General features: G+C 37.6%; 1 protein-coding gene across 1 annotated transcript; it reads right to left on the reverse strand.

The window, feature by feature from the left end:
- On the reverse strand, window positions 1-27,081 carry LOC121425920 (mediator of RNA polymerase II transcription subunit 24-like). The gene is made up of 24 exons (XM_041622027.1): window positions 26,963-27,081; window positions 25,291-25,449; window positions 24,503-24,585; window positions 22,342-22,460; window positions 21,100-21,371; window positions 19,933-20,097; window positions 19,285-19,383; window positions 18,300-18,408; window positions 17,684-17,855; window positions 16,618-16,731; window positions 15,160-15,374; window positions 14,157-14,256; window positions 12,764-12,894; window positions 12,000-12,120; window positions 10,316-10,479; window positions 9,675-9,774; window positions 8,030-8,211; window positions 7,369-7,673; window positions 6,758-6,949; window positions 5,925-5,998; window positions 4,987-5,080; window positions 2,711-2,800; window positions 1,334-1,479; window positions 1-229 (listed from the first exon to the last, which is right to left on the reverse strand). The coding sequence occupies exons 2-24, from the start codon at window positions 25,427-25,429 to the stop codon at window positions 104-106; spliced, it is 3,312 nt and encodes a 1,103-aa protein (XP_041477961.1). The 5' UTR covers window positions 25,430-25,449; window positions 26,963-27,081; the 3' UTR covers window positions 1-103.
- Between the last annotated feature and the right edge of the window lie 159 nt (window positions 27,082-27,240).

The raw sequence follows: 27,240 nt of genomic DNA on the forward strand, positions 1-27,240 counted from the left end.
CTTGTGTGACATAGAGTTTTAGTATCCATCTCCTCAGACGTTGGTCCTGGGGCACCTAGCACAATGGCCTTCACGGTAAAGTCGGTCCGGGCAGGATCGTCTATCATCTCCTAGTTTGACAAAGAGCTTTAGCAGCCATCTTCCTTGGTGTGGGTCCTTCTAGCTGGCCAATGGCCAAGGCCAAATCCTGCATGAAGACTCCAGAGAGGGTGTTGAGAAGGTGTGTAGCCTGGATTGGAGACAGAAGGGAAAGGTACATTTCAGTTGCAGTTGATGTGAAAAGATAAATCCCACTTAATACCCAACCGTTTTGTGAGTCCAACCCCCAATTTTCATTCTAACTTCACTTCATGACAACACACATGCTCCGTGACATCATGACAACACACATACTCCGGTGACATTTGCTAACATCTCAGAGGGCATAGGGATTGAGTTAGGATTGTGACAGAGTTTTTGTTTCATAAAACTGTGTACAGATCAGGCCCCGTCTTACAAAGAGTTATGATTGATCAAATCAATCACAACTATGGAAAGCCAGCAAAATCAACATATGAAATACATGTTTCTTTTCTTTTTTAAAAATTCTCGATATGAATGTGTATCCATAAATTCATTGATTTCTTGACAATTTTGTGTGTTCTCCTTCGTTTACAAAGGACATTTTGCACATTTGTTGAAGAATAAATTATGACACTATTGATTTCCATAGTTACATTTGATTGGATCAATCGTAACTATTTCTAGTTACGGTAAGGTTTTATGATTGGCTAAATGCGAAGATTTACCATCGGTGCAATTGTAGCTGGAGCGAATGTCATGGAACCCCATACAATTTTCAAATAACTACAGACAATCACTTCAGGATGTTCCCATATATAAGGGGTCAGGGATCTGTGCATGATTTCTATAACAAATTTACTATCAGCCAATCAGATTGAAGGACTTCAGTAGCTTTTAAATGTTATCGCAAATTTGTCATTATAACAAGTTTTATGAAACGGGCCCTGGATGTACATATAATATGGAATTTCCCTAAAATTACACATTTCTGAAACAAGTACTTTTTTACAATATAATCAAAACATATCCAACAAGGGATGTTGTAAAGCACCGATTCTAGTTGCCTTATAGTTGCTCAATAGACCTTATGCATATAGTGCCCTCCCTCTAACCATGTAGGAAAACATGTAACTGGTGTTGTCAGAGATGCACCAGCTGCAGATCACCAACACATGCAAGGCAACTGCTTCAGCCCCATAATGGGTGGCACGATGATGTCAATGCGTAAGGTCTACAGAGCGTGCTGTCAAGACTGATAAGCACGACATACCATGGTAACAGGCATGAATTGAAGGACGTTGGTGCTGATGGTTTCCCCGCAGTACAGGACCTCCTGGACAAAGGATAGGATGAACTCTGTCCTTGGGTTGATGATACCAGATGCTAGGATAGATGCAAAGAGTCTGAATGCAGAGACTAGAGGGAAGAAGAGGAGAAATGTGAGAATGTAAGGTGCAGGTCATAAGGAAGTGTACAATTTCAGAACTTCATTTTGTTTTATATGACACCTAGATAGATCCTTGTGATTCGATTGGTTGTTTGATATCGTTCATTCAATCCCATTTTGCAATGACGTCATCAACGGTGCAATTTTTGATCTATACGATTTTGTCCGTTGCACGCGCTCACCGAGACTCCAGCTGCAGGCACCAGCAGTGCGCATGTTGTAATGACGTAACAATCAACGGACTGAACTCTCACCGCATGAGCATGTTTTGCATCAAAATTCATGAATTTCTTATGAAAAAGAACATCATTTTTTAGGTGTCATATAAACCAAATAATGAACGTTTTTTCATCCGTGCAATGGATAGAATACTACATTAGGTGAAAGATGATATGATCCATTCAACGAGGCGTTGAATGTCACCAATCACTATTGTAATTAGCAACGGCAAAGCAGCAGCAACAGTGTGGTACGTATCAACATATCATTACTATCATCATAGTCACCAGAGCAATCATTAAAAATATAAAAATTTATCATCTACATCGCAACCATTTTCAACATCATCTTCATTGTCCATCATCATCAAGATCATCCATCATCAATCACCGTTATTGAACTCATCAGCACCAACCTCATCACTATTATTGATGTTATCATCATCATCATCACCATATTTATCACTATACTCATCATCAACATCATCACCGTCATCTTCATCATCATTATCAGCAATTCATCATCACCATCATCAATCAACAATATTACTGTCACTGTTTGTCTCCATCCTCTTTCAACCCAGCATATAATAAATCATTATCATCACCACCAACATCATTACCATCATCTTCATCATCACCATCACCACCATCACCATCACCATCATTGTCACCATCACCATCATCGTTATCATCATCATCATCACCACCACCATCACCATCATTGTCACCATCACCATCATCATCACCACCACCATCACCATCATTGTCACCATCATCATCACCACCACCATCATCATCATCACCACCATCACCATCATCATTACCACCATCATCATCATCATCACCACCATCATCATCACCATCAGCATCATCATCATCACCATTACCATCATCATCAACATCATCATCACCACTACCACTCCCCTCATCACCACCTCCATCATCTCATTTCCCTTTCAAACTCCAGCTTTCTACTTACCAAGAGCAACATGGAGTGGTTCTACATACTGCTGTTGGGACTGCATCACTAGGAAGTTGCTGTTTGCCGTACTCACATTGACACTTCCGGCTGGGAGCAAAATGATAAAGAGAACATTCAAAAATCAATCTCCACTTTAGCTTCTTTACATCCCATCGTCTCTCACAAAGCAAGTCCGAGATCTAGCCCTCCATATACCCCCTCCTCCTCACCCTTAAGTTTTCCAATGAGCTTTGACAGAAGGAAAATGTAGAGAGTTACATAAAACATTCCTTGGGTGAGAAATCTTTGTTTCTCAAAAAGTTAGTCAAAGCCCACCCAAACATCCTTCTTTGAAGAAATAGAAAGAAATCAGACAAACATCATTAAAGTTTCATTAAAATATTGGAATATTTTAGGGCAATTCCATAAAACATGTACATCCGACTCCCTATATGTGGGACCTTCATGAAATATTTGTCTCTGATTTCTTGTTCTTTCCGACAGTCTGTAATGTTCTCAAATTGACCATGATTTGGTCAGTTTATGAAGTGAAGTAAGATTTGAGAAAAAAGGGGGTCGGTCGTACAAAAATGTCTATCATTTTATGGAATTGCTCTTTACTTTCTGCTTATTTTCACAAAACATTTGTTGCATGTGGGTTGTGTTGATCAGGACCAGTCAGTTATCAGCAGAGAAAAATTCTCTGACAGCGATTCTGAAATAATAATCATCATTTCAACAACAACTGAAATCTTGTCATCATGCAAAACACAAAGCATGTGTGGGGTGATTTAAGAATAGACCCGTTCGTAGTTACTTCATGGACAATTCTGGTCAAATGACCTTTCATTTCTTTCATTATGATAGGCAGATTTCAAAGCAAGATATTACGTAAGCTTGCCTTACATAGCAGGATGAAGAAATTGAATAGACCAGGTGACTATAATAGCACACCAATGAACACTTAATGAAGGTATTTATTGCATTCCTACTTTGAATGCATATAATAGCATGTTGCACAGCATTGTTCTTTTTTGTGGATGTAAATGAAAACCACAATTCAAAAGAATATATGAATAATCAAGACATCAAAGTTGGTGCTTATCTCATTAGATTTTAATCCACCATGTCACTTTAGTACAAATTACCTTCCTCTGATCATGCGTAGAATCTTTTGATCATGCGCAGAAAGGAACTACGAACTGTCTTATTGACCTCTTAGTTTGATTGGAACATTTTTACTGATGTCTTGATAATTTCAAAGTGATGTCTTATTCAAATCCAAGCTTTATTGTATGGCCGTTCAAAGGAAGGATATTCCCATAGCCTACTCAGAGCTTTATTCATATCTTCTATCCAATGACAAACAGTGCTATTCAAATTAGAAAATTACAATTATTACGTCATTTGATTTCAACTTTTTGGTCCCCAAGGTTCTCTGTAGATTTAAAGGACAAGTCCACCCCAACAAAAACTTGATTTGAATAAAAAGAGAGAAATTCAACAAGCATAACGCTGAAAATTTCATCAAAATTTCATTATGTAAAATAAGAAAGTTATGACATTTTAAAGTTTCACTTCACAAAACAGTTATATGCACATCTCGGGAAACTGATGACATCACTAACTCACTATTTCTTTTGTATTTTATGATATGAAATATTTTGATTTTCTTGTCTTATTGTCATGTGAAATAAAGATTCATTCCTCCCTGAACACGTGGAATTCCATTATTTTAACATTTTGTGCTTCAGGCAAGGAGGTCCTAATTGCGAAATTCGTAAAAATTTAAATATTGCATAATTCAAACAATAAAAAGAAAAGAAATAGTGAGTGAGTGACATCATCGACTCTCTCATTTGGATGTAACTGACTCATTCATATAACTGTTTTGTGAAGAACAAGTGCAACTTTGAAATGTCATAACTTTCTTATTTTACATCCGATTTTGATGAAATTTTCAGTCACCCCTCTTTTTATCTAAAACTATGTACAAAAACATAAAAATGACTACATGATTGTGATTTTTTGCATGGCCAGCCCCCCCCCCCCCCACTTTGAAAACCATTCCGCTGCCCCTGCAAATCCTATTCTTCCCCCCCCCCCCCCCATTTTCAAGGGATGATGTCATTCCAAACACTATCAATCTTAAAATTTTCAAAAATCCTATTTCTAGGGGAAAAATCGTATTTAGTGTCAACTTCCCCTTGAAAATCTGAATATGAGATATATTATTTGATTGTATGTTATTATGTTAACAGGGCCGTAGTTAGAAGGGATGATGTCATCATTACCTGGGATAGGAGTAGATGTTCCATCCTCTTCAGGAGTACTTAGAAGCTTCCTCAGCTTAGAGGGACGGTTCTCTTCTTTAAAGCTCATAGACTCCTGAAAAGATAAAAAGATTTTTTAAGCTTTCTTTATTCGGGGGGGGGGGGGATAAGATCATTTATTGTAATTTCTCTCTTTTTACCTCTTTATTTAATTCTATTTTGTGTTTCAGTTGATTACGTTTGTTGAAATCGACATACGGTTAGCATTTCCTTGGTAAAACCATTTTCCAGTTTATGGTATCTAGATATTTATTCAGTTTTCTTTTTGGATATACATTGTCTCCAATCTTCGGTCCAGTGATCAAGAAATGGAATTGAATTGTTTACCAAATATCACTGTCAGGTACAATTACAAGGAATAGTACATCACATATAAACAAAACATTTAGTAATTGGAGCTAACATAATAGCAAGATGCTAATCGAGGTTAGCCCCAAATAATGTCATTATCGTATTTTAAACAATAAATTTAACTAAATATCAATATTTTACATCAAATTCAGTAATAATTCTACTTATTACTGTTGCAGAAAATTCTGATCATTTTCAGTGAACATATTTACACTATTACAAGAAAAAAATATCTTAATTATTCACAAAATCTTTACATAGAATTATTTGTTTTCAGGCAGTATTTTACCATACCAAATTAATTATAATCTTCCAGTAGCATTAATTTCAACAATTTGCTAAATACGGAATTACAGACCAAAACAAGCAGCAAACTTTGTGACTGATTAATTGGCTTGAGAAAGTCCACAGGAGTGGACGGAAGCTTGCCCGAAATAATCATTAAGGCTGGTTGAAGCTTAAATTTCATTTAGTTTTCTTTTGACACGGTAGCTAATTCAACAAGAATCTCTCTTCTGAAAAGACCTCTTTACAGTATTAATGATTACCTCTCGTTCAGTGTCTCCTCGTCCTCTCTTGCGCCCTCTTATGACTCTTGACGGACTCTCCTTAGACTTGGAATCTGGGTTGTTTAGAAACGTCAAAATAACATAATAGACATTGAAGATAAATTCAAATTGTGTAGACCACATATGAAATCAAAAATTCATCATCTCTGAGAAATACACTCCCAGACTCTTGAAAATATCACAATGATCCTTTTAGAAATAAATTTTAAAGTAGTCTCTAATCTCCATAGAATCTTTACTTCCTCAATTTGTAGTCAAATGCTCCACATCATTCATTACTTCTAAGTTAAATTTCTTATTTTGAATATTTCTTACAATGTTCTACACATGCTCAGACCTGCCAACCTCTGGGAATGAAAAATTGTATTTTGTGATTAAAAAAATGTATTTCCCCAAAAAATCTGTATTTCATAATAAAATGCGCACTGCTATGCAGAGAACAGGCCTGCCAACATTTGAAAAAAAAGGAGTCCCAATCACGGCACGCGCACTCATCGTGGCGCTCAAGCTGCATGCAAGCTAAAATGAGCACTGTTTTTGCAGATGAAAAAAAATTACGATTAAAAAAAATCCCTTTTTTAAAATACAAAATCATATTTTTTAAAGAAAAATGTACTGTTGTATTTTGGTTGCAAAAACGTATTAAATATGCCAAAAAAGTACTGGTTGGCCACTCTGTATGCTGCTCCGTTATGTGTTCTAAACAACCCAGCAGATACTACCATTGAGACCTTCTTCCAGTGTTTATATCATGATTACATTTTCATTTGGTTTCCTGAATATTCAATCCAGTAATCCAAAGTGATCATTACCTCTAAAACTGTTCTGACTGGTCAACGTGGCTGCTATACACCAGACCACCAGCTTAGCCAGGGCCTTGCCGCGAGGATTAGACAAACGGTCAATGTTCGACAGGTCGGCTAGGAGACGAGGAATGACCCTACGAAGAAGGGTCAAGGTCATCTGTTCGATGTCCACTTGGAAGAGAGCCACAGCAATCTCAACTGTGTAAAATGGAATAGCAGCATAATTGTAAGTATTACCATTCAAAGATATTTACAACATGTTGATATCTGTAAATGACACATTCTGTCTTTCAAGTTAAGCAGGAAAAAAAATGCTGATTATATGAAGCCTATATAGAATTCAACAAGACACAACTCGAGCATGCAAGGTCATAATTTTCCATTCCACTTATGAATGGAATGATAAAAAAATGTTTCATAGAATGTTTTATACAGCTGCTCAGGCACAAACAAATATACTAGTGGTTAATGTCATCAGGAGTTTCAGAAAAAAAAAATTGTGAGAAGATACCAATATGGTTTAAGAAACAGAAAAATAATGGTAGTGCTTTTATGAATCAAGATTGATAGCTACTTTTAACGATGAATTCTACATCTCATTAAGCTCCTGATAGTACCTGCAGTCGTGAGGTCATCCTTCCTGTGAAGCGAAGTCAGCTCCAGGACGATGCTTCTGCAGAACCAAAGGGCGCCCCCACTTGTCAGCAGAGCATCCATGGTGGTCAGGCTCTTCTTATCGACCACGCCCCTCTGGACGATGGCCTTGAAGGTGGCCGAGAGGGTCTCCAGGGAGGGCGTGTTTGGCTCGGGGGGAAGGGCGGGGCCGGATGAAACGACAGAGGCAGGTTCCCGCTGGATCTTGGAGTCGCTGCCGAGGACCGACGTCGACATCTTCTTCACGATCGTGGTCATGAGGCTGTTCCTGTAATAGGGCAGAGATTTGGAGTTTCTAAGTCAATACATACTTATTTCTTCTTTGGGAAGTATAAGTCCTTTAGAATATGGCAGTTTCCTAGGAAGAGTTTGATGCCAAGTAACACAATCATAACATTACAAACTTTTAAATATCACCAGTTAGATTTCATAAAATTATGCTTTTTACAGATTTTCCTTTCTTATTTGTAATTGTTCTTTGTGCCCGATGTTGCCATAATAATATCACTCTTCAACTACAAATTTTAAAATTAGCATTCATAATATGAATGTCACAAAGTGCCCAGATATAAATATACAGAAAACTTATAACCAAGAACACATCACCATAAAACAAAATTGTACCTTTCAGTATCGTACATCTGCAGGGAGGTGGCGCTGTTCGTTGATGATGTCATCATCATCTGCAGTAGCCTGTGGGCCTTGCTACGTTCATTGGATGACAAGGAAGTCATGTGACTGCACAGCCACGCAACACAGCAGATCGGCAGACAACAGACACGCCCCTTTAGATTATCCACCAGTTTCTGTGATGATGATTGGAGATGAATAAGATTATGGTAGGATATACATTTCTCAGATCTGTGAATCCTGTTTTGACATATTAAGGCGACCACACACCTTACGATTGGTCAGAAAATTGAAAATGTTTTTCACTGTACCTTTTGTATTTCAGAAATACCTTTTTTTTTCAGAAATATATGTATGTACATTGATAGCATGTAAGTCTGTGGAGTTTATTAGATTGAGCCTCCAGAAAAGTTATTGACTACAATGAAAAAAAAGAAGTATTCACAAAGAGTCAAGAATGAGAGAGTTCAGGCCACCGCAAACCTTACTATTGGTCTGCGACCCGATTTCAGAATAAAATGTAGTAGAATTTGATGCTAATATTGAGATTTGGAATATCTTACTGTGTAATGTTCTAAATCATCGTACGAATACCTATGTTCAATCTGTGACTATGCTATCAATCCTTCTTAGAATAAAAGCGAATTTAATATCTAGTCGTAATGACGTCATAGCAGTCGTACGATTGGCTACGATTTGAAACTAATTTGGCTTTTACTCCTAAATAAAGGTTTGCAATCTTTCAAAATGGTTATATTAGTATTCTCTCAATTAATTTTAATCTCAAATAAAATCATATGTTCAATTAACTCTTTCAAAAAATGAGCAAAATGCGATTTGTTCTAAAATCGGATCGCGAACAGTCCTAAGATGTGCAGTGGCCTTTATGTTATCTTTTGTTAATATGGGGACACGGTGTCCATGTGTAAGGGTGCTTCACAATATTTCACTGATTTGATTGTAAACAATGATGAAAAAGTCTAAGGGTGTGTTCAATGTCGGTTTCCAAATTTACATGGCAACATAAATCATGATTCAAAACGTGATTACAAATCACGGATATAAAGAGAAACAAAGGGTGTGTTCAATGTCCTCTATTCTCTGTCATAAAAGTAAACGTCTTCCAAATCATGATTCGGAGGAAAATTTAAACGTCAAATAAGATGTAAACGCGATCAGCTCAAATTTTATGACCTAGAGCATAGGGAATGCGACTTTGAACACAATTGGGTTTTGAAACGTTTTTAAATTCGCCCTCGCAGTGGAAGCCTACACAAACAGGTGCCAGAACTGACCTTTCCTGTGATGGGTCAAACTGAGCACTAAAGCTGCTCTAACAAAAGTGGGAAATTCAAAGACGATCAACATATAGTCGGCTTCATATTTTCGACACTGAACAGTGCACCGCTGTTCGGGTTCAGTGTTTTATAATTGAGTTTTCAATCATGATTCATGTAGCTGTTTTAATTTGAAAATCAACATTGAACACACCCTTAATACAACGACTACTGCAACTAATTCTACTATGACTACTTCCTCCGCCACCACTACCACTACATCACTTTCATCAGCACCACTGTTACTGATATTACTACTACTTCAATACTACAACTTTTAGCTAAAGTGTCATAAGACTTACTGATACATGTTCTTCGCTGACTGCTCCATATTCCCATGCATGTAGAAGATGCTGGATGGCATAAGGGATAGCTAAACACACCTCACTCCAACGGACTTGACTGCAAAAATAAACAAACAGTTTTCTTAATAAAACACAGCATTTTGCATGTTTCAACTGGTAATTCTCTATCACTTTCAATTTGTTGAATGCATACAAGGCTGTTGAGAATACAACTTCCTTCTTCATCTTCATCACCATCATCACCATCACCATCATCAACACCACCACCACCATCATCATCACCATCATCAACACCACCATCATCATCATCAGGCCCAAGTCAAAACTCATCAGAAGTTCCACAACCAACATCACTACGATAATAATCACCATCACCATCAACATCATCACCATCATCATCACCACCACCACCGTCATTATCATCATCATCATCACCATCACCACCATCGCCACCATCATCACCATCATCACCATCAACACCACCATAATCATCAACACCATCATCATCATCATCACCACCACCATCATCATCATCATCATCACCACCACCAACACCATCACCACCACCATAATACATGTCATGTCTGGTTTTACAGTTTTATTATGAGGGTGAACAACCAACTAAAATTGTTACTCACGCTGTTTTGAACTCCATCCCGGTATGGTACTGGTTGAGTAGCATATCAATCTTGTTAGGATCGGCAGCAGTCATTCCACTGAGAGGTTTGGTACCAGTATCATCAGGCATACAATGATGCACCCAGGTCTCAAAGAAAGAATCACCGCTACTTGATACTACCATCTGAAAACAACAAAAAGACAAAATTTGCAACAAAACTGACATATAAATAACATAAATACTTATTTATATCATGCCTCGCACTAATTTTATCCCCCATTAAGCACCACTTAACCCGGGTGAGGTAAATGGGTACCTGGCAGGAATTCACTCCTGAAAATGCAGAAGCATGTAACAGCTGCACTACATCTACCAAAGCTATGGTTATCATTATGCATTCCAGCATAGTCAAGGCTCCACACTAACTTTCTTTCTTGGTGGCCCGATCGGTCCACCAAAATCATCAATATCATATTTTTGGTGGCCCTAAAACAATAGAAAACAGCACAATTATCAAAACTTTGGTAGCCCAACCGGGCCACCTAGTGTGGGCTTTTACAGAATTTTGGTGGCCCGACTCTCAATTTAGGTTGCCCTGGACCTCTGCGCCACTGCTAATGTCGAGCCCTGGCATAGCGCTGAGAGACTTCGGAAAATTGAGAATTATTACTTGCTCATATCTCTTTCTTCATCAGAAGTCTCTGTATGCCCCTCATAATACAGTTTCATTTGAGTATTTTTTTTGGACATTACATATATAAATAAGGTCTATTTATCAGATACGGTAATGTGATTTATCGCACCATATTAAACACTAAACAGAAAATTTGGCTGAGCTCTGACACATCATGTAGGACAGAGGCTTATCTTTTCAGCGATCTACATGTATATGTTTTGGGACTTCAAGAACTTCAAGAAGCACTGATTGACCAGAAGTCACTGATAATGCTGTTGATCAGAACGATTGGTTGTCCTCATGAATTGCTTTCAGACAGCGATTCTGAGCAGGATCATCACATCAACAGTTATAGTTTGTCAAAAAAACAAAACGACTTTTCTATTCATCGCTCAACTTAAAGGTCGAGTCTATCCCAGAAAAATGTTGATTTGAATAAAAAAAGAAAAATCAAACAAACATATTGCTAAAAATTTCATCCAAAATCGGATGCGAAATAAGAAAGTTATGACATATTAAAGTATTGTTTATTTTTTCGCAAAACAGTTACTATGCACAACTCAGTGACATGCAAATGAGAGAGTCGATGATTTCCCTCACTATTTCTTTTGTTGTTTATTGTTTGCATTACACAATATTCAAATTTCGATACATTTGACATTAAGGACCAACTTGACTGAACCATAAAATGTTAAAACATTGGTAATTCCACATCTTCAGGGAGGAATAAACATTGTTTTAAAGGACAATGAGGAGAAATTAGTATATTTCATTTATTTCCTACAATAAAATATGAAAGAAATAGTGAGTGGATGACGTCATCAGTTCCATCATTGGCATACAGACCAGGATGTGCGTATAACTGTTTTGTGAAATTCTAAAATTTAAAACATCATAACTTTCTTATTTTACGACCAATTTTGATGAAAATTTCTGTGTTAAGTTTGTTTGATTTTTCTCTTTTTATTCAAATCAATTATTTGATGGGGTGGACTTGTCCTTTCAGATAGGTTTGATGATGACTTACCTCAGTGCCATATAGCTGGGCAATACGACATAACATGAGGAACGTCAGATCAAAGATGACCGCTCGGACTTGAGATGCCTTTGCATTCTCAGCGCTTGACTGCTTTGCTATCTCGTTAATTCTAAGAAAGGAATAAAAAAGTTCTTACAATTTGATTTGTGACGTCATAACCAAGCAGCTTTCCTACATGGAAAAAGAGTCAATGAAATGTCATTTTCTCAGAAAATTGAAAGTGGTTTTAAGATACCAATAGATCATACATCATTTCACACTTGTTCCTAAAAAGAAACAAAAAATAAGTCACCATCAAGAATCAAAAAATGGTAATTTATGCATTTTATTTTACATAACATATGGGGCAGCTGCTCATACATGACGTCACAAACCAAAAGCTTAAAATGCTAACAACTCTTAATCTTCAATGGTTTTCCTCAAACCTTTACCAATATATTTTACTCATTTTTTTCTGCTATTTGTAAAACAAACTTTTCTTCAGGGTGAACTTACCCTTTAAATGTATATTTTCACATTTACCCTGTCAAATATTTCTTGTAACTGATTTTTCTTGCAGCTAGTTGATGTCAAAGCAATGAGCAAAACATTATAGCCCAAGTTCATAAGAAGATATTTAAACTAGGAGAGAATTAAAAACCATGGACTACGCAGATTTTGTGTACATAATCATACTGGAAAAAATCAAATAATCCTATTTTTTCTATCAATTTCAATGAAAAAACAATCATGAAGGACTATATGTTTCTTACTTGATCAGTTTGGCAGAGAACTTGCGTAGTTTACTCCTGGCTGCAGCGGCAGCGACCATGTAATCAAAACTCTTCCCTGCTTTCATGTGACCAAGCAAAACCAACATCTCGTCTTGATTCTTCACATCAGCCTGTCAGAAATACAAATACAGCAAAACTGTGTAAAACTTTGGTAAATGGTCAATACAAATGTGAATTGTGCTGGCTGGTGCCTGTTTCATAAAGGACTTGCAACTGTTGTAGCTTTGCCATTGTGGCAACTTCCATAGTAACCTTGATTCTGATTGGCTGCTGGGCCCAGTTACCAAGGCAGTTGCCATTATGGCAAAGTTACAACAGTTGCAAGTCCTATATGAAACTGGCCCCTGAAGTATCACCTTATTATTAATTGGATGAGCCTGTCCCAATGAATGATTTTAACAGAAACATGGTGCAATATAAAGGCTGTGGATTGTCATCATCATCAATCTAATCTTAAAGAGAAATGCCAGTAGTTGCAGTAAACACTGATTTCATGAGAAAGTCTGTAAAACCAGGCTTAATTATCAGAATATCATCGAGGATCTAAATCTGGTACAGTTACATAAACTGAACTTTGTGAAATCTTGAAATCTACGCTGAAAAACGTTCACACTGAAGATCACCAACACAGATTGGCACACGTGGGACAGTGTATTATTATTGCTGGAATAAAGACCCGACGGAAGTGACCGAAACCGCGCTTATTTTGCTTATATCTCAGCAATTACACAATTTCTCCCAGAATCCTTTGGCACATATTTTTTATTCATACAAACAGACACTTGGGTGGTCATTATATTAGATTCTGTAAAAAGTCATTTTGAGATCGTTACCAAAACTGGAATTTATCTTTGAAAGGTGTAATGGCTATTGATTTTTTTTTACGGCAGATTCTTTGTAAATAACTGATTTGTTTTCACTTTGCAGATCAAGAACCATCTCATGGTAATGTTAACTAAAACATATTTTGCTTGTAATAGATGGCCTCTGCCTTTCTTTATTACTAAATTTTGTGCTTAAGATATTGTATCATATCCTAATTCTGTTATCTCTCCTCTATTATAAAATTGTTATACGATAATGGACTTTACTATGTCATATCATGGTTACATTCATATTTCATAAATTAATTTTCACTATACAATAAAAGCAGAATCTCCTGCAAAAAAGGTTTTGGGTTTTTTTTTAATGACCCTAAGAGCATCTATCTTACAAATTAAGTGATCAAATATCAGAAAGCTTCAGGTTTCTAGTCTATTCCGTGCTTGAGTTGTGGCTTCATATTTAACAGAAAAAGACATGCAGATATTTTTTTTTTAATTAGGCTATTTTTTTAACGCAGATAACTCTAAAATCTATCTGACAATTTTACCTTGATAAAATTGATGAGTGGTTCCGCTCTGGTTACCATGACAACAAGAGAAACAGGCTGCTGTGTATCAGTTGGTCTCGCGTGTTTGATCGTAGTAGATCTACGGAGAAGGAAGAACAAAATCAATCACAACGATGATGAAGCAAAAAATATATTTTGGAATGTGTATGATATTTGCACCATGCTCAAATGAGATATGGTATCCCAAACGCTGAAATTAAAAAGAGGGGTTTTTTTGGTAACGTCATCATCACTTTTGCACTCTCCACTACCTATTATAGAAAACACTTTTACTGCTCATAACATTCAAAGGACTCCATCTCCTAGGCACATACAGTGAAACCTGTCTATAGTGACCACCCAAGGGAAACACAAAATGTAGTCTTTATAAATAGGTGGCTGCTATGGACTGGTTCTTATACACACAATCTGCCTCCATGGGAGTCGGTTTTAGTGGTCACTACAGACAGAGACTATAGACAGGTGACCACTAGCACAGGTTTGACTGTAATTGATATCTGTTGATCAGAAGTGCTAAGACTGTCCTCATGAATTGCTTTCAGACAGCGATTCTGAACAGGATCATCACATCAACAGATAAATTCCAACAATGACTTTCAATATAAATTGACCAATTGGAAGTTACATTGCAAAAAATTTTATCGAAGACACGCTAAATTACAAAGCACACCATCCTAATAAATTCAAAGAGAGGGAACGTGTTCCTTTGTAAATGATAGAAAATTAGCTGTTTGCTATTAAAAGGTGATGACTAACAAGGGAACAAAAGAAAAATCACATTAAAATCAATCCAAACAAATCCTTTGTTATATAACTACATTGCTGACGTAGGCAACCTGTTTAAAGTCTGTGCAATGTCTTAACATGTATCCACGAATGCTTTAAATGCACTAAAGGTCTGATAATTGCAACTTCTTGCATTCCACGTTATTTTGACTGCAGGAAAAAAGACATGGCTCTGGCTTGTGGCAACATGCCTTACCTAGCAGTTGTGATCTCCTTGATCTGGGTTTCGTTGAGGACCCCGCAGGCGGAGAGTTGGCCCAGGAGCTGCTTGATGGCATCACAACGTTGCTTGGTGTCCACAAGATCCAGAAGGACATAGAACTTCAAGAGGTAGTGAAGACCTTCGACCAAGGCTTCCGAGCAGGTGTCATCGGCCATGCTCTGCTGGAGACGCTGGATGATCTGAGGAAGCTGAGGGACAACAAAGGGAACTAAACACCATCAAAAACCTTGTTAAGACAGAAAATTGACAATGTGTCAAGTGAGAACAAATCTGCTCCACATGAGGAAACAGTACAAATATTGAAGTATCACAATCACCAACTTAAAAGGCTTTCACAATTAGTTTTATTGGTAAAGTAATGGTAACATATCCGTTGATCAGAAATGTTGAAGTGTCCTCATTAATAATAATAATAATAATAATAATAATAATAATAAAGGTATATTTACCCAGGGTAGCCACTTCAGTTCCGAAAACTGTTCTCCAGCGGGCCCTGCTATTATTACCCGGCTAAGCTGGGCTACCTTCTCGGTGCACACAGCTTTTTTTGAGGAATTACTTCCTGCCGGTACCCATTTACCTCACCTGGGTCGAGTGCAGCACAATCACTTATCAATTAATCACTTTCAGACAGCGATTCTGAACACAATCATCACATCAACAGATAAATCAATGTCAGTGAATAGACATTCAATGGAGATTTGAACTGCCCATCTTTATCATCTTGTCTCATGTGGATTTCCAGCATTCAAGAGTTCCTTTGAAATTCCTCAATATGCACATTTCATCATCATCATCAATCCCAAGGTTTAAGTCTGGTTTTGTCCTCTTGAACAGTGGTGGCTTGATTCACCTCACCCTTGCAGCAATCGCCCTAATACCCCCTACCACCACTTTGCCTTATTCATTGCACCCTCCACAGACCCGCCAACCTTCTACAACAAAAAAAAAGTATTCTTAGAAGGAAAAAAGTTATTTTTTTAACAAAAAAAGAGTATTTCTAAAAATGTTCTCAATGTAACGATCGCCAGCATGTTGTAGCGAGATCAGTGAAAAACCATGAGAAATGACTGTACTTGAAAACTTGATAATTCACCCTTTTAAAGATGTGCTTGGAGGCAAGAATTTACTTGTTCTTTTCATGCAACAATTTACTGGTCCGACAATGATTTTTAAAGGTCTGGGACTGTCGGACCGGCGCTAGGGTCAAGAGCTGTGTATAATACATACTCCATGATTGGAATTTTTTTTTTAAGTAACAAATCATACATAAAAGTATTGGTGCATTCATAGCAAAAAAGAGGAACAAATACTCTAAAAATGGAACAGTTGGCATGTCTGCCTCCATCCTCAACCCAACCCTCCTACTCTCCTCCTCTCCTGCACATCTTTGAGAGAGAATGCCATAGGTTCCAAAAACATTTGACCTACCTTGAGAAAAGTAAAAGCAACCCATTTGATCTCCTCGGTGGGATCGCTGTCTTCGACTAATCCTAGGAAGCTTGCATGGAGGAGTTCTCGGTAGATTGCAGAACGAGGAAGATTCTATGAGAAAAATATTGTGATAATGAAATATGGGGGGTGTTTCACAAAGATTTAAGTATGACTTAGAGTTGCACTTAAATGTCTAGTTGCATGCTGTATAAAAGGCATGACAGCATTGGTCAGATCATGCCAAGAGGATGCGCACTATTGCGTGTTGATCAATAAGATTGCGCGTTGCATAATCATGTACGCATCGACATTTAAGTGCGACCTAAGTCACACTTAAATCTTTGTGAAACACCCATCAGGTTCATACCTGTTAACATCTTCCAAATTCATGACATATTGTTTCATTTATTTTCCATTTCCAATAGAAAATAACATGCAATCATTTTAAATGTATGAAATAGGTGGTAAATTAAAAAAAAGTAAAAATAATTTTAATTCAAAGATACTGATTTCACGTAAGCCACCAAGGGTACTCTCGTGATTCAAAAAAAAGATAGACAGCTTAGCTATGAAGTGTCATTCTGGATGGATTTAAGTATTAAAAAAAGGGAATTTGAATCTTTGATACAAAAATATCAAAAACATAATAAATTCCCACCTCTAATCAATAATCATCAAGATCTATTTTTTCAACAAAGAATATAATTTTATCATAAACAAGAAAAGCACTTGACCCACTGAGCAAAAAATGTACAAACTTAATGCAGTGCAAACATTTGTATATTTACAGTTAATGCCCTCCCAAACTGTATCAGCAATTAAACACTGAGATCCTCTTTTTTCAAAAAAGAATTAACAAATTAGATCATAAACATGTACAGGAGAATCTGCTAAGTTGACTTTTAAAAATTCAAATAATTATCAAAACATATTTTTCAGACCAGAATATGCAAGAAGTGTAAATAACATCTTTAATGTCGAATGTTGTATATTTCTATGATCTTGGAAGATTTTAGTGAGCCAGATTCACTTGGACATTGAGCTCCTTTGGTGTCATACTTACTTGTAATCTCTCCATCAGGAGTAGTTGATCTACAAAGAGTTGGATGTCACTGGTAAGATTGAGAGCTGCTTCCATGAAGGTCATCACATTCACACTACAACACAGTGACTTCAAACCGAGTGTGTTCTCACAACGGCTTATTGGTCTGGTGTGAAGGGTCCACATGGGTATTCTGTACAAACAAAGTTCAAATAAATTGAAGTATCTGACTGAATCTAGATGAATATCAGTGAGAGCTTAAAAAAATTCATTCCTACTTACCCATAACTTTAAAATTTTGACAGTTATAATGAAGAAGAATTACTTACAGAAAGGTTGAATTTTCAAATTCTGGTTTTCGAAGACCAAATTACCAGTTTTGCTTTCAACTGAGAACCATCCCTGGTGGGTGTTTCATAAAGCTGTTCGTAAGTTAAGAGTGACTTTAAGAACGACTGGTGATCCTTTCTTGTAGTAAATGGTATATTAATTGGCGATTTGGTTAAGCATGTAAGAAAGGTTCACCAGTCACTCTTAACTTACGAACAGCTTAAAGAAACGGCCCCCTGGTGACTTAATGTTTGTTTAGGGCTGGCTGGTCACATATTATCTGAAGGGTATGAGGGAGGGCCCCTACCTTGCAATGTCAGCCAAGTTATTTTCTAGCTTCACCTTCAGCGAATCTGCTTTGCCATCTTTCTTGGTGGAATGTTGAGGTGTCCTGGATAGCAGGTGCTCAAGAGTACCTGTGTCATAGAAACATGACATAAAAACCAATGACTGGGACCACAGCAGAGAAATATGAAAAAAAGTAAGGAGTATGGGGGATATATAAGATTCATTGCAATTTTTTTCTGAACAGCATTTGTATGAAGAATTATACATTGGTAACCAATAAACACGAATATAGCAGTTTATGAAAACTCACTAATAGAGCCAATTTCCCTATCGCAAAAATGTTATACTTGGCAATATAATAATTATAATAGCTGGATTTATAAAGCGATTTTTGCCAGAGGATACAAGCGCTATTATTACCCCGGCTTTAGCTCGAGCTACCATCCCGGGCGCTCAGTGCATGCAAGGAATTAATCCTGCCCATTCACCTCACCTAGGTCGAGTGCAGCACAGTGTGGTGTGGATAAGTTTCTTGCTGAAGGAAAATGTGCCATGGCTAGGATTCGAACACACGACCCTGCATTTGAAAGGTGAGAGTCAGAACCACTAGACCAAGACGCGCCCAAGTATCGAGAGCAAAAATTTTATTCCAACTACCAAGATATGCTGTGAGAGATACTTCCCAGTTTGAACAGCTGATCATCATTTCCAAGTCTCAGGAACACCTCATCCGTTCAACCCCCCCCCTCAGATTTCGAACTATCAACCATTAAATTCGATGCACAATTGTGCAAACTATGATCTCGAGAAACAATATAATTCACACTTTCAAAATGAACTGATGCTGGCTAACTGTATACTGTAGGACTGAGCTGAGCTGCTGTGCCGACTGCTTCTGGAAGTGCATGAGCCAACAAAATTACCCTGATAATATATCGCTGAGTATCAGCTAAATGCAATAAGGAGAATTTAGTGAACACCAAACTAAGAAAAGAAGAACTTACTTTGCTGTCTCTGTTGCATACTAACAGGTGGTTGACCAGAGACACTGTTTATGAGCGTCGTTAACTCGGTCATGGCAGTCTCAATCCGAGTCCATAGAGCTGAATAACAACAAAGAAATTAAAACAAATCATACCCATATCAGTGGGGGTAATTTCCACCCCCCCCCCACAATTTTTTTTTTTTTAAATGAGTAATTTGTCACACGCATCCCATTCAAGCTGTTAACAAATTTCTCATATTTTTTATTGACTCTTGCCCCCTCCCTCAACATTTTTTTCAAAAATCTTGGGGGTGTTTCGCAAAGATTTAAGTATATGTATGACTAAGAGTTGCTCTTAAATGCAGTTGCGTACATGATATGCAACACGCAATCTTATTGATTAATACACAGTAGTACACGTCCTCTTCGCATGATCTAACCAATGCTGTCATGCTTTTTATAACGCCTGCAACTAGACATTTAAGTGCGACTCTAAGTCATACTAAATTCTTTGTGAAACACCCCCAACCCCATCCCCCCCCCGCGGTTCTCTAACTGACCCAACTTATATCGTATGTTCAAGATACAATGGTGTGACAACATACAAAGAGATCATTAGAAAGCAAAGTGAACATTATAGAGAGATCTTTCTGAGAGATTTACTTACTGATAGGTTTTGGTGCTTCCTTCTCTGGTTCAGCTGCTGTACTAGTTGGTGTAGCAGGTGTGGAGGATGATGTTGTTCCACCAGCTTCACCTGACCCTGACCCTGCTGCAGCAGCTGCTGCTGCCGCTACCGCTGAAGACCCTCCACCTACCACTCCTGCTGGACCTGAAAATTCAAGATGAGGTGATTACTATTTCTCTGGTTTATTTAGCATTTTATACAAGAGAAACGATCCTGCAGCCTAAGTAGCGCCATATCAAGTCCTTGTTCTACTCGCATATGACCAGCATAATCAAACATTCTAAGCTGTGTAGACTTGTAATATAGGCCTAATTGAATGATGAAACATTAATTCACCACATTCATACCGCACTTAATATATAACAGAATTTTCACAGAAAACACAATACTAATAAATGTAAATGAGAAAAATAAAATCATGATCATGATAATCAAAGCAAATCCAATAGAACATAACGTATGAGTTGAAGGCAGGTTGCATAATGTGTGGCAGGCTTGACTAATCAATAGGAACAGATTAGTCAGAATAATAAGACCACTTTCTGTTGATCAGAAGTACAAATCGTCTTCAGAAATTGCTTTCAGACAGCGATTCTGAACTGACTCATCATATCAACAGAATAGTTTAACCATCGAGTCCTATTCCTGACACAGACTTGGGTCTACAGGAAATGTGTGTTATACTGGAATCAAATCCTTGTCTCGGTCTGAGTTAATGTCAAATCAGAAGGATTTCTACCATGCAGTTTGGTCGTTGCTTCATAAAGCTGATCGTAAGTTATGAATGACTTAATGCACCACTGGTGACCCATCTTGTGGTAAATTCTGATGTAGATAGCTTAGCACTTAAGAACATGTTCCAGTCATGCACAAAGGCTGTGCATCATGTTACTACCAGCTTTACGAAACACCCACCTGGTGACTCAGATCTCGGTCCAAAATTAACTGCTCCTGTCAACTATAAAAGAAAGACTGACCTGCTACTGCTGTTGTTGCTGCCTTTGACAGTGATTTAAAGCTGATTTGGACTTAACTCCAACTAGAAGGCTTGTAGTAAAGCAAACTATTAACTTTAGAATTCATAACTTTGTCACTCAGATCTTACACTCTCGAATCCATCACTGCTGTTTAGCCTCAGAAACTAACCTGCTACTGCAGTTGTTGCTGCTTCCAGCTTGGCAAGACATTCCCCCTCGTCCTCCAGTCTCCCTATGTAGAGCAGGAGCTTGAGGTTGTCCCTGCTGCACATCTTCCGCAGAAGATCGCTCATGTAGTCAACGTTGCGGGAGATGGTCAGGATGTCGCGGGATTCCGACTGGAGGTGGTCCAGGGATTGGGTGATGGAGGTCAGGAGCCAGTAAACCACTTCCAGGAGCTCGATACTCAGCTGGAGACCTTCCTCTACTGTACTCCGAACCCTTTGAGAGAAGACAAAATAAAATCAAAGTTTGTGCTGCGCACTCTAGAGAAAGATAGACAGTTTAGAGCTTGGGTGGAGGTCAGGAGCCAGTGATCCACCTCTAGGAGCTCGATTCTCAGCTGGAAACCTTCCTCTACTGTACTTTTGACCCTTTGAAAGAACAAGACAAAACAAAGTTAAAATTTCTGCTGCACACCTTGGGGAGATAAGACAGAACATGGCCAGTGTCTAGAGGTTGGGTGATCGAAGTAAGGAGCCAGCAAACCACTTTCAGAAGCTGCATACTCAGGTGGCGACCTTCCTCTACTGTACTCCAAACATTTTGAGAGGGATAAGACAGAACATAGAGATTTGGTGATGGAGCTAAGGAGGGAGAAGACCACTTCCAGGAGCTTGATACTTAGCTGGAGACCTTCTTCTACTGTACTTCGGATTCTTTGAGAGATAAATCATCATCACCACCATCCCTAACACTTCCATCATCAAGACTATCATCATCATGATCGCAATCATCATCACTACCACCTTCGTCATCATCACCACTACCACCATCATCATCACCACCACCATTGACATCAGCACCATTATCATCATCTTCATCATAATAATCACCATCACCATTATCATCACCACCACCATCAACATCATCATCAAAATAAAACTCAAAACTCTAAATTAAAATCAAAATCAAGATCAAATTCAAATTCAAAATCAAAATCATCATAACCACTATCATTATCCTTGAAAATAATCATCATTTCCATCATCACCATTGTCATCCTCATCACCTCCACCATCATTAACATAACCAATATCATCATAATTATAACTAAAATTGTGTTATTATCATCATTTTCACCTTTCTTATCATCACTTTCAATGACACATCAGTATTAACATTATTAACCGATATATCTTGATCATGTGTCTAAATAAAAATTGAACTCAAACCGCATTGTGGCACTCACCCCAGCTTGTTCATGCAGAATATGAATATTTCAAGAAGGCTTCTCATACAGTATGGCCTGGTGACTGCAGTGTCACTGTACTTTGTCATAGCACTCAGCACCCCAGGTAATGATACAACCTTAGGGAAAAACAAATCAATCAATCAATTAATCATGAAGAACATATCTGTTGTGTGTATAACCACTTGAATCTTACATACAGCTGGCCCCAACAACAATAAGCGTAATTCTTCATAACAGAGAGAAGGCTGTACAGTAATTATTACGAAAGAACAAAATAAAAGAAATTAATAACAGCTTGTACAGCTTTTGTTAGTTACAAAAATTTTCTATGCAGACACATTTTCAAAGGACACTAAACATTGTAAGGGCATTTAAGGAATTCATTTTTTTTCAAAAATACATATATTGATAGCATGTAAGGCTGTGGAGCTTCTTAGATTGAGCCTCCAGAAAAAATTGATTACAATTTAAAAAAAAAGAAGTATTCACAAAAAGTCAAGAATGAGAGAGTTCAGGCCACCGCAAACCTTACGATTGGTCTGCGACCCAATTTTGGAATAAAACGTAATAGAATTTTATGCTAACATTGTGACAAGCAATATCTTACTGTGCAATGTTCTAAATCATTGTATGAATACCAACATTCAAATCTGCGACTATGCTATCATCCTCATTAAAATAAGAGTGAATTTAACATCTACTTGTTATGACGTCATAGCAATCGTACTACTGGCTAAGTAGGGCTGGGACTAAAACCCGGGTACCCGGGTCCCGCCCGGAAGCCTCGGGTACCCGGGTAGAAAAATCAATACCCGATACCCGAAAATTGCTCACCAGTATAACCTACATTTGATTTGTATTGCGTAGTGTAAGACATGATTGTAAACTCATCACAAAAGTACACAAGTCTCATTTTGAATCTCACCAATTACCCTCGAAATATCCATAAATATACTAGTTTTTTAAGTGATGATGATGTGCCTGAGATCGTTCAATCGTCGCCATGTTTCTTTTGCAGCGCAGTGACGTCATCCTGCGACGCAAGCCAATTTATGAATGAAAATATAGTAAGCATGCGCATTGCAAGCCCAGCCCCACGCAGTATTCCGTCAAAACAAGTCTGCAATACTCTGTCACCTCGTACCAAAATCGACCTAGAATTCCACTTTCCTTTATTCCATATGAATTATGAAAGGTATTCTCAGAGGATCTGTTTTCTCACCGATACCACGCAGGTAAGCAAATTTTATTACTTCTTGCTTTTCCGTCAAAATCTTACGAAGTAGCGTCGATGTTGCATCGTGTTTGTGAGATTGTAGAATCTATCGCTACGTGAACAAAGTCAATTGATTTCCGGGTTTCGGAGCATACGAGGCGCCAGCCAATCACGTTCTTGATACCATTTTCAGTTCATCATAAACCGAAAATGGTAACACGATCGTGATTGGCTGGCGCATTTGACGCTCCGAAACCCGGAAATCAATTGACTTTGTTCACGTAGCGATAGATTCTACAAACTCACGAACACGATGTAATATCGACGCTACTTCGTACGATTTTGACGGAAAAGCAAGAAGTAATAAATATTTGCTTACCTGTGCGGTATCGGTGAGAAAACAGATCCTCTGAGAATACATTTTATAATTCATATAAAATATAGAAAAGTGGAATTCTAGGTCGATTTTGGTACGAGGTGACAGAGTATTGCAGACTTGTTTTGACGGAATACTGCGTGGGGCTGGGCTTGCAATGCGCATGCTTACTATATTTTCATTCATAAATTGGCCTGCATCGCATTGGCTTGATGACGTCACCAATGGGGTTTTTTCCACCAGTCATATTTCGAGCGACATGATTTTCGGGTACCCGGGTACCCGCCCGAAAATTACCACGGGTACCCGAAGAGAAAAAAACCCGAAAGTCCCAGGCCTATGGCTAAGATTCAAAGCTAATTTGGCCTTTACCCCAAAATAAAGACTTGCAACCATCCAAAATTGTAATATTAGTATCCTTTCAGTTAATTTGAACATTGAATAAAAACATACTGTTTATTCACATTTTCATAAAATGAGCAAAATGCAATTCGGTCCAAAAACAGTTGTAAGTTCGTAATAAGAAAGAGAGAAAAGAAAGAAAGACAGACAACTTTTTTTCTTACCTCTGACATAATGGCATGTTTGAGATAAGACAGGATAAGGCTGCTTGGAGAAGGACCTACAAACGTCTGGGTCAAAAGCATCTCTGAGTAATAAATTAAATGAATTACCCAAGTCAATGAAAGAGGAACAATCACAACATATTTGATAGACAAAAAATATCTTATTTCAGTGAGCACATAATTGATGCAGAAATAACGAAATGAGAGAAAATCAAACAAAACCTTAAACATTTTTGTATCAGACTTAACAGACCAACAGACGTACAAGAAAAGTTCCCTCTAGGTCTCTGCCGAACTTCATTCAGGCAAGACAAGAATTTCACTAAAACTTCCTGGTAATTTTTTTGTTGAAGGATTGTTCTTTTTTGGTGAGATTGAAGCCATTTTGATTTTTTTTCTAAAGGAAGTTTGCATAATTTCATAAGTAGGCAAAGAGAAAAACACACTACATTTTCAATAAAAAATGAATCTATGAACACATATCAGATCTACAAAAAAATTTGAACAAACATGCATTTTAGACGTTTATGTTGCTGGCTTTCCATAGTTGTGGTTAAGATTGATCGATCAACCTCACTATATGGAAATCCATCTTAGTCATAATTTTGAAATTTTGAAAATGTCCTTTATACACAACAATGACATCAATGTATGAATATACATCATAATCTAGAAAATATTTTGAAGCAAACGTATGCATTGTTTTTATGTTGACGTTTCTGGCTTGCCATAGTTGTGATTGATCGGATCAATCGCAACACTCTGTAAGACGGAACACCGTTTTATACCTGCAATTTGATTGGCTTCTTCCGCTGATCCAGATACGATATATTGCTTGAGCTTGGTGCTCCATTGAAAGTCAGCCCATCTCTCCCTCCAAGCCTTGATCAGAAGACCTTGAACAGCTCTCACTCGGTTCTCCTCCATCTTCAGATCTCAACCGAATCCTGAATTGTTCAAAATTTAGCAAATTTTAATTGAGTTTATATCATATGCAGAAATAAGGCAGATTAACATAAATATTTGAAAAAAATATGATGCAAGGCACTGGCCCCAACCTCTCTGATTACGGCAATACAATTATGTCAGTACGTAAAAGGTTTTTTTTAAGTAATTGATAGGGTTTACATGGTCTCTGAGAATAAGTGGCGCTAATGCAGTTTCACACTGGCCGACTTCAAGCAAATATCCCCACCAGAAATTGTTTGCAAATGTGAAGGCAAGTCTCTCAATCACATTTCGAGGTCAATAAACAATATCCCCACTGCTTTTCCAAATATCGGGAATGCTATATTTTGAGTCGGATCTCAATTAACATTATTATTCGAATTCTCAGGACTTCAGACATTGCTTTGCCATGATTTTGATACAAGACTGAAGTTAGCACCCAAAAGATTTGCCTGCAGCAGCACACCCGCTAATTTGCAGGATTTTGGTGAACTTCAGTCTAGAATCTAAATTGCGTCCAAGGCCAAAGCCCAGCCAAGCGATGTCTGAGGATTCGAGAGCTTAAACTTTTCCATGCTTCCTTCTCCCTTCCTCTTTTTTCTTCTAGTACTTTGTCTCCTTCCATTATTTTCTTTTTTTGTTCTCTCCTCCCTCTTTCCTCTTTTTTTTCCATCCTAGTTATTTTCCCTTATTCTTTCTTTCCCTTCCTGTTTTTCTTCTTCCTTTAATACTTTCTTTCAAAGAATGAAGGAAACGTTTTCTTTCATTCTTTCTTTCCTCCTCCCTTTTTCTTATTTTCTTTTTTCCCTTCTCTGTTTTATTTTGTCTTTCACAAATTTATTCATCTTACCTTCCTTTCTTTCTATATTCATTTCAAAGAATGACAGAAACCTGTTTCTCTTTAATTCTTTCTTTCATCTTTCTTTTTATTCTAATTTTCTTTTACTTTTTCCTTTTTTCCTTCAATTTCCCCTTCATTTTTTTTCTTCTCAATTCCTCTCTTTTCTTTCATTTTTTTTCTCTCCTTAATTCTTTTGTTCACCCTCCCTTCAATTGTTATTTTTTCACAAGTCTAAAAACAAATCTTTTCTGTCGATTGTCCCGTATTTCATACATGTATTTGTGAAATCTGGTCACCCTGAATGCCTGATTACAGGTCATCACCAAGCCAGGGCTAAAGTGCACCTGAGTATTCCTTTGTTCTCCTTTAGAAACTGGAAGCTATTTGCATATCGTTGTCTCTCCATTCCTTTTTTACCTCCATGAGCTGAGCTCCACCACGGAGAAACTACCGGTACATGTAGCAGACGAGACAGTGGCGGCCATGCATGCCACGCCGAAGCTCGGGGCGCAGACCCAGAGCAGCACTGGTGATGGTGGTAGAGGGATATGCACAAAGGAAATTGTGGAAGACATTAACTTACTTTTTCTCACGATTTGGCAATGTTCTTTTCTTTTATTAAATGTGCGTTACATTTTCTACATTTAGGCAATTATTACTTACGTACTTACCGATGTAAACGAGTCCGATTTGAACGCGTTTCTTGATATTCAATTCAATAAATTCGACGGTCCCGAACTTCATGGCAAAGGAAAAGATCACAAAGCTGCCGTATATGCAATGCAAGCCGAGTATAGCCTTCTATTTATTCGCACTGATCCGTTAACGTGTTAATTAATTCGTTGACGATCGAGGCAGGGATACTTTGCTCAAGTTCACGAAATAAATCTATTACAGTTTTTACTATTTTAATTCTCTCCTTCCTTCTTTATTCCATTCTTTAAGTTCG

This window comes from Lytechinus variegatus, chromosome 13 (genome assembly GCF_018143015.1).
Source record: "Lytechinus variegatus isolate NC3 chromosome 13, Lvar_3.0, whole genome shotgun sequence".
NCBI lineage: Eukaryota > Metazoa > Echinodermata > Echinoidea > Temnopleuroida > Toxopneustidae > Lytechinus > Lytechinus variegatus.